The 9,198-nt window shown below is 46.6% G+C and overlaps 1 protein-coding gene across 5 annotated transcripts in view; it reads left to right on the forward strand.

The window, feature by feature from the left end:
* The window catches only part of ASTN1 (astrotactin 1), a 299,391-nt gene extending 291,504 nt beyond the window's left edge, over positions 1-7,887 (forward strand). For all 5 annotated transcript variants that reach the window (XM_053909243.1, XM_053909246.1, XM_053909244.1 and 2 more), the window contains 2 exons: positions 3,493-3,676; positions 7,534-7,887. In XM_053909243.1, the coding sequence (XP_053765218.1) occupies positions 3,493-3,676; positions 7,534-7,771 (422 nt within the window). In that variant the 3' untranslated portion in view covers positions 7,772-7,887. The remainder of the gene's footprint in view (positions 1-3,492; positions 3,677-7,533) is intronic.
* Positions 7,888-9,198: the final 1,311 nt, after the last annotated feature.

Raw genomic sequence — 9,198 nt, forward strand, 5'->3', positions numbered from 1 at the left:
TGCTCGTTCTCTGTCTCTCTGTGTTTCTCAAAAATAAATAAACGTTAAAAAAAATTTAAAAAAATAAGACCTATCATGGCCACGTGTTGAAAAATCTCAGGGCCCCACACAGCTCCCCCATTCTTCCTTCTTCCTCTTGACTCTCTCCCACTTTTTTACAGACTCTATTGTACTTGCTATGGTTGTTGCTCCCCTAAATGCCTCCTACCACTGGACCGTAGCGCCTCAAGGGTGAGGACTTCTGTCAGTTTCTCCCTGATGTAGCCTGAGTGCCTAGAAAAATACCAAGTACATGGTGATTGTATTGAATGGATGAATACATGTATGCTTACTGTGTCCAGACATTGTGCTGAAGAAAGGCTTTATGTTTAACACCACTTAGTCCCGCAATAATCTCGGAAGGTGTATATTATTCACCGTCACAGAACAGAAAAGTCAACTAGGACCCAGAGAGGTTAAGTAATTTGTCCAAGAACACACAGCTAGTGTGGTGGAACTCACCTTCATATGATGCTATATGCCACGGTGCCTGTTCTTAACCATCCTCTGTGTCTGAGGGCTTAAGTCCCAGCCCTGTTGGTTTATTCTGCTCCCTAAGAGGTATCGTTTCCCTTTTAAGAACTAGTAACTCAGCCTGATTTTTTGTGATGAGTTATGTCTGTAGACTCCCTGCCATCCCTCCACCTGCATTTTAAGTATTCCTGAACACCATGCATTTTAAAGAGAGGAAGGACATATCCCTGTTTTGGATAGCCCAAGACTTCTGTGAAGCTGAAAGCTGGGTAAAATGATAACTAAAAATACCTTGTATTCTTTTCCATTCTTTGAGTTAATGACTTCTTGAGATGCTATGAAAGTTAATGAAATAACATCTCTAAATTTCGTCCGTGGAAATAGGAGGAACCAGAAATACTCACGCGCCAGGAACCTAGCATATAGATCCCTCTGAATATAGCATCGCGCTTACTGATGTAGGCTTGTAAGCACACCCTGGAGTTAGATTATCTTGGTTTTAGGAGATTTATGGTGGCATCCGGGCGTCTCCCACCTGGCCTCGGGCATATGTGCTGCTGCTAATGGAAAGCATCAGCCTTCTCTAGTTGGATATTACTGTTGTGTTATGAGAATAGTAAATACACCCGAAAACACCTTCTCAGCCATCTCCGTTCCTCTGCGGAGACAGTCATAACCAGGGCCTGGGGCCAGGGATGCTATTTCCCATCACCAGAAATAAGAACAGAGAGGCATCAATAAACAGAACCCCAGCCCTCCCTATCTGGGCTCTGGTCTGATTGCCCACATTCTTCCTCCCCTGGTCTTTCTTCTCTCAGTACACATTCCCCTCCTCTCACTGCAAACAATACGGCTCTTAGACTGGTCTCTCTGCTCCTGTCTCTCTCGGCTCCAGAAATGACAGGCTCCCTGCATGCTTACTGGGAGTCCCTCTTTCTTGACACCTAGGGGCCACCTATGGGTCTACTAGAAACAGTCACCTCAGATGTGCATCCACCAGGATTCTGCCTCCTGTGTCTCAAATTGGTGAAACACTCCAATCCCCTGAGCATTAGTGCCGAAGAGTAACGGAGGACAGACATGGTTTTAAATCTTGACTCCAGCCCACACTGGCTATGTGACCTTGGGTGGGTGACCTGGCCTCTCTCCGAATGTCCTCGTGTGTAGGATACAGACATTCGTGTCCATCTTGCAGTGATGGTGTGAGGATGAGACTTTATATACGTAAATTTCTTGACAATCGAGAGACCGTTAATAAGTAACTAGAGGTACTCGTTATATTCTAAGTCACTGTCCACTTTACCTCTTGATCCTATTTTAACAACCTGAGAATTTAAAAATCCTGAATATCTCAGTGGATTTCTGGACTGAAGTTATTTTTAATGCAGTTAAGGTGCTGGCCATCAGAGTTTGATTGCTAAAGGATTGGTAGAGCGTGGGATAGAGAAATATCACTGGATAGATCATGAGTTCTATTCTTTTAGCTAAGATGTTCTTTAACTACTATGTTGTTTGGCCCTGTGCTGGGCACTCAGGACATGGAAGAAGCTCTGGCCCCCGTCCTCATAGGCGATGGGCAAGATAGAAAAGTAAGGAAATCATTGCAATGTCTGGACAGAGTAGGAGTAGAAATTTTCTTCCTTCCAACCCATAAAACTCCTACAACAATGACTGTCATTACCAACAGTCCCTGAGTTCACTTGGAGTTGTGACAGCGAATCAGGTTGCTATGCCTTTTGGCTAACAGGAGGTCGAGTGGGCAAAGTTCTGTCTCAGAAACCTGTAGACTTAGTTTCTTCATCCTCAGATTTAACATTGGATCTGAGACACAGTCCTGCTCTCCAGATCTCAGTTCCCAGCTGTTTAGGAAGGAAATGTGAACAAATCTCCCTTCTGACAGGTTTAATACGAAAACATTTAATGATAAAGTGCTTGGAGCTCCATAGGAAAAATGCCAAGGCTATACAAATTCATTGCCACTTTGCCACATCACCAAGTTCAGTCTTAGCAATGTATGCCTTGGAGGAGAAATATAAGAGTTCTAAATTAAACCGAAGGATTACTCATTTGGAGCTGCAGGATGTATTGGATTCAATTTCTGTGTCATCACAGATCTGCAAACGTGTTTTCATATCTGGTCGGGGGGGTGGGCTTGCAAAGGCTTGGTGTTCCTGAAATCCTAATCGTGGGGCCAAGGTTGCCTTAGAAATTGCGACCATTCACCGCTCCGGGTTCTTCACGCTGCCCTGGCATCGCCTGACTACCTCACTTCATCCCTGAGCCAAATCTGTACCCCCTGCCACCCAGGGATTCCCAGTAGCTTTTGCAGGACCCACTTGGTACCCAAGCATATGCAAGCCAGAAGCGCGGGAGAGCTAATGGCTCATGAAGGCAAATGTGAGAAGTCCCTGCAGACCATTCACAGATGGGAGCTGGGGGTAAAGGCTTCCATTCTCCTGGGACAGACTGGTGGGGCTCTGGTAGCTTCATATATCCTGTCCTGCAAAACCTACCACCTGCTCCCTTAGCACACTTCCCTTAGAGTCACTCAGCCCCCTTTCTCGCTTCATTTCCTTCCTCCCTCCTTCCAGCTTCCCTGGGATTGCACTTGCCAATAAAGTATTAATCTGAAGTCTTTTGCCTCAGGCACTGTATTTTCAGGAAACATGGGCAAAGACAGAGACTGTTCTAACTGAAATTGACCTCAGCAATATTCCATTTGAAGGTTTTCATTTTATAGAAAAGAGAGCTACAAACAATGGGGCAGAGATAAAGTGAGTTACTCAAACCCCTGTCTCCAGCCTCCAGGTTTGGTATTTAAGCAACATCTCTCTCTCTCTCTTTCTCTCTCTCTCTCTCACACACACACACACACGGATATGTATTACACACATCTACATACACGTGCACACTCATATGTTGCACGTGTATACACAAACGTTAAAAATCTTATTTATTTACCTTTGTTGTCCTCCTCAGAGATAGCAGATAAGATCTACAATCTCTTCAATGGCTACACCAGTGGGAAGGAGCAACAGACGGCCTATAACACCCTCCTGGATCTGGGTTCTCCAACCCTACACCGAGTCCTCTACCACTACAACCAGCACTATGAGAGTTTTGGAGAATTCACCTGGCGGTGTGAGGATGAACTGGGCCCCAGGTAACTAATAAACTTCATTGCCTCTCATAAAGACCTCAGCTCTTTGAAATTTGGTACCTCCTACACCATAATACTGAATCCACGAATTCACAGAGATTTCCTGGGTGAGCTTAGTTGCTTGTAGAAGGAAGTTCTGTGCTTTTACACAGCCCAGTTCATATAGATTAGTTTTGGATAAGCTGTATTTAAGCAGCCGAGTCATGAATACATTTCTTGAACTCTAAAAAAAATCTTTGCCCTTGACCTGTTTTACCCACCTCTTTTTCACGCTGACATGGCATTCCAAATGCTAAAACACAGTAGGAGCCAGAAGCCTAGTCTTGTGAAAGAAAATTAGGAATTTTATTGAAGGGGTTATCCAAACATATTTATTGCATATGAACTTTGCTTATGCAATATGCATTGCATAGGCGTATTTTCAGCTCAACTGCACATTCTTTTGAAAGACAGCGTGGTGGTCAGTACCCACCTTGACAGCTATCTTGGCCAAAGTTAGGACAATATAGTGTTTCCCTGGCCCTGAAGCTGCAACTTTTCAATACTCAGTCCCTACTGCTTATAGGTTATACAACTCAGATAACATTCTTAGAAAGAGACAAATGGGGACGATGTGTGCAGATACTAACTTCATTTTGTTTCTACATCATGGCTATATATTCCAAGAAAAACAGATTTCAGCAGAAGCACTGGAATGTTCAGATAGACGGTGTAAGAGGCTTTTCACATGGAATGTTGGCACCTGTATGTCCTTGAATTAGTTAGGAGTTCATAAAGAAAAAAGGGGAGAGCCAAGGACTAAGAAAAAAAAAAAAGAAGGAAAGAAAATGAAGACAATCAACACAATGGAATCCTCTAGCACTTGAAGAATCCTTGCACTCCTGCCAATAGGCTGCACGAAAGTATCACCCAGAAGTTGTCCCACCCATCTGACCTCTGAGCGAACTGGAGGGAGGCCCAGTGTCAGAGTGCTTCTTGTGACCTGAAATTATAAACTCTCGTAGAAGACCATTGTTCAGGACATTCCCTCCTGCATTCTTACTTTTGAAAGAAGGAGGAAGTTTAGGAGTATCTTCCAAAATACAGTGATTTGAAGTGTAAGTTTAGGAAGAGTCTTTTCTGCATTTCATAAATTATTTCCTGCAGTTTATAGAGACTGGTGGTTCTTGGGCAAACAGATGCCAGAGCTATGTCACAGAGGGAAATACATAAGGGGCTTTTCATTTGTTTTGTCTCAGTTTCGGTAAAAAGCAAACCCTGGGTTAGAGAGAAGATACACATTAAGATATGTCCCCTCCGGTCTATACATTATTACTCCTGCCCTTATTATTACGTATACCTAATATTATCCCCTCTCTTCACCTCTCTCCCCCCACCTCCCTTCCCCCTCTCGCTCTGCTCCCTCCCTTCTTTCTGCTCCCCCCTCCTTCCTTCTCCCTTTCCTCCCTCCTGACATTTATTGAGTGTATATATACAGTTCTTGGTTAGGGAACATAAATGTCACAATTTGAATAGCACTAACATTGCATATATCATCTTGATTTCCAAGGGCATTAGGATTTCTCTTAAAATTTCTCTCTTGTACCTCAAGAGTCGGGAGGAAAATTGGTTAATAAAGAAAGGGAGCAGGGGAAGAATCGTGGATCCCCCTGTAAAGCAGGGCGTGCTGCTGACCTGACACTCTCTTCGCAGACTCTCCTCCCTGGAGACCCTTCCATGTGTGATGCTGGTTTCTCAAGGCTATATATTAGAAAACACTGTGTAATTTCATTAGCTTGTGGAAATCAAGTTTTACTTTCCAGTGTCACGGATCTCAGGGAGAACCACAGGAAGGGAAGAGCGCTGTGCCTTGAGATGCATCGGCCCACTTTGGAGCTCGTCTTGAGAGTGAACAGAAGAGGGTCTGTGGGCTACATACTTCCTGTGAGCAGATAAGTCTGTTCCCTTAACTTTCACGGAGGCCTCCAGATTGACTTGCGGGTTGAAATACTTTGAGAACGACATTGGTTGTTCTCACCTTCCAAGAATTTGTCAACAACTAATGACATGTAGTGGGGTAGATTAAGAGGAAGGGCCACCAAAGTCCCTGTTGATGACGACTTCTGGAAGCCTGTGTGGCTAAACTGCAGAGGCTGAGAGGCAGAGGAGAGACGGTCTGCATCAGATGCTATTTCTGCGGCAGGAGGAGTGTCTGACTTCCTCTGACCCACCACTGACATCGGAGAAAATACCACTGCCCTCCGATGACCTCACCCTCTCTCAGCCCCTTGACCGTGCTGCTGAATCTCCACACCTTTCTTCCAGCATCATCTCTGTGCCTCTCAGCATGGCCTCCCGGGAACGCAATGAGATCGCCCCCGGTGGTAGTCATAGCCAGACAGGAGGGGAGAAATGAAATGAATGTGGCTATTGTTCTCTGAAAGGTCATCCTGAACGGAATGCAGAAACTTCCATCTTCTGGAAAGAATTGTTGATTGGATTAGAAAAGAGTGGTTCTTCACATGAGAAGTTAGCTTAGCCGCTGATAAATCCTGCAAGGGGTGCTGTTCACTGAGCTTTTCACGACGGCATTTTACAGCCTCCCACGAGCTCTTTCAAATGAGAAATGCCGTGGGTCTCTGAGCACTCAGGCCTTTGTAGAATGAGAGGAACACAGCTGAGTGAGGGAAACGTTGCTCTGTCGCTGCTTCTAAGGGCCCAGAGAGGCGGTGAGTCTGACAGCTGGCTGTCAGGCAGCCCCTCTCTCTGACACTGTAAATGGGCCCAGGGAAGAAGGCTGTACTCCAGTGAGATGGACTGTGGGGCTGCTTCCCCGAGGCTGCTCATGGAGGCCCCCAGGCTCTGGTGTTGGCCCAGAGGGATCACTGCACTCCAGTGTGCGTGAACTTGGGGCAGCCTCACTCTCCTCTGTTCCTTTCTCTCTCTACTGGCGATCTGCAGCAGCTCAGGTGCCCTCTCGTCCCCTCCTGTTCCTCTCTCTCTTGATTGGGGCGCAATGGCCATGGCCTCCTGGCCTTCCCAGATAGAAGGCGGAATGGAGCATGAGCTCACCTGAAGGCTAATTAGGTCACGTGTGCCACCGTGAGTCTGCATTTCCCCCAAGAATGGCCCTGCATCAGTGTGCCCTGAGGGCATTGCTGTCTTGGCCCTTAGTTCACTGCCACTACCTCCATACGGGCATAATTCATTACACTGATATCCTCCAAAGTTCAGTATATCAGCTGTTTCTGCTTAGTTCTGAAATAGCCTGGAAAAGGCAAATACTCACTCACATGCATTATTTGTCATTTGATGACGGTAAATTGCTGGCTGTAAAGAAAACGGATTTGATTTGTCTTTCAAAACTGCCAACTCTATGATTTTCAAAGGGCATAAATTCCCACTAAAATATCAGTTATTTTCTCTTCTTTATTTTCCCTCATGGCATTTTGTTTCTCTCTTTTGTTTTGGTGCCTGTCCCACTTGGCACGGCCAGACTGTTCTTCGATCCGCCCATCCGTCCATCCAACCAGTTGCTTGACAGATATTTATGGAAGACCCCTGTTCTAAGTGCCCATGCTAGACCAGCAGGTAGAACATACTAGGCTGTGCCCTCTTGGAGTTGAAAAGTCTCACTCTAGGGCTGCCTGGGTGGCTCAGCCGATTGAGCGTCCGACTTCAGCTCAGGTCAAGATCTCGAGGTTCGTGAGTTCGAGCCCCGTGTCTTTCTCGCTGCTGTCGGCGTGGATCCCACTTCAGATCCTCTGCCCCCCTCTTTCTCTGTCCCTCCCCTGCTCACACTCTCTCAAAAGCAAATAAGGCTTTAAAAGAAATAACGAAGTCTCACACTAATAGTAGTATCCTCCACGCTTGATCCATAGGAAAGCTGGCCTCATCCTTTCCCAGCTAGGCGATCTCAGCAGTTGGTGCAATGGCCTCCTTCAGGAACCCAAGATAAGCTTGCGACGTGGCTCCCTGAAGTACCTGGGCTGCCGCTACAGTGAGATCAAGCCCTACGGACTTGACTGGTCAGAGCTCAGCCGGGACCTCAGGAAGACGTGCGAGGAGCAGACCCTGAGCGTCCCTTACAACGACTATGGGGACAGCAAAGACATCTAGCGCCATGAAGCCAGATGGTGTGGCTGCCGAAACGAAGCAGGAGAGAGGAGAGGAACATCTGGGTTGGTTTGTGGATTTTTAATATTTTTTAATGGAACATTAAAACCTCTAAACCAGGGAGAGGCAATAGCTAAACCAGGGAGAAACTGATCCTTGCTCCCGGTGGAACTTCTTTGGTATGACATTCTCCATCTGCATGGTCGGTACAGCTGCCATCCGGCAGCTTCGTGCAGTATTTCTCTGCAGGGGATTACTTTGGGGCTTGTTTTACAGTTGATTTGTTTCATTTAATTTTTTTTTTCCCGTGAGGTTCATCAAAATGCTCAAGAGTTCTGCCATGCTTCCCATGAAAGGTCTATCAGGTCGAGGCACCCTGTGCTCACTGAGTCCCTGAGTCCGTTAGCTGGGGACAGAGATGAGGTCAGAGAGTTGCTAGACTGGCCTCGGGCCCTGGCCTCAAGCGTTCCTCAGGAAGCATCTCACTCTGGGAGCCTAAGCTCTGCTCACAAAGACCACAGGAAATTGGGAGGGTGGCCTCTGTGCGGGTCTCATGGTTTCCCCCACGCCTTCCTATTGCTTGTTTCACACCTCTCAGGTGAACTGAGCCTCCAACATGGGTCCCAGCAGGCCTTCGGGATTTTTTAGATCCTCACCCGTTCTAAGACAGGATTAGAATGAAATCTCCTTCTGGTGGATCTCTGCCTCTCCTTAAGACAATACGATCTTTAAGAGGCGACAAAATGCTACCTGTCAAATGCACCTTCGAAACATTCTGCCTGGGAGACTAGTTAGCAGTCATATTCTAGAAAAGAAGTAGAGTTGATTATTCTAAAAAACTGTGTCTCCAGGATGAACTTCTCCAGACCACATATGTACGTCGCACGCCTGGATTCTCTTTAGTGTCAGAGTCACTTAACCCTGGGCAGAGAAGGCCTGACCGACACCCACTCTGGTCCAGGAAGGGCTGATACCTCCATGTCAGTGTTTCGGTGAACTAAAGCTCTTACTGATCACACACACACACACACACACACACACACGCAACTAATGTCCATTTCTCCCTTGCTAAATTTGCCTAATTATGTCGCTAGTTTTGCACATCCTTTCTCTGGATGGCCATCCACAGGAGAATACCACTGTTTTCACCTCCCATCCAGCTGCCAGGAGTAGCCGAGGTTCTGTGTAGGCAAGTAGAGGCCGGGCCCTTGGCTCCGTCCCATGACCCTAGTGTGATAGCCACAGATATAAGTGGTGGCCCAGTTAAAAGGAGAGCCAGCCTTTCCGTAAGAGCTTTGAGGGCCATGTGGCCCACACACCTCAGAGGCCTCGACACACACTTCCAGTCACCCTGCCTTTGACCGGGGCTCCTCATTTGGAAACACAAGAGAAAGGTCAGGAAAGAGATGCAGGACGATATGGAACTCTCC

Source organism: Panthera pardus, unplaced genomic scaffold, assembly GCF_024362965.1.
Source record: "Panthera pardus isolate Hobbes unplaced genomic scaffold, ASM2436296v1 HiC_scaffold_21, whole genome shotgun sequence".
In the NCBI taxonomy this organism is placed as follows: domain Eukaryota; kingdom Metazoa; phylum Chordata; class Mammalia; order Carnivora; family Felidae; genus Panthera; species Panthera pardus.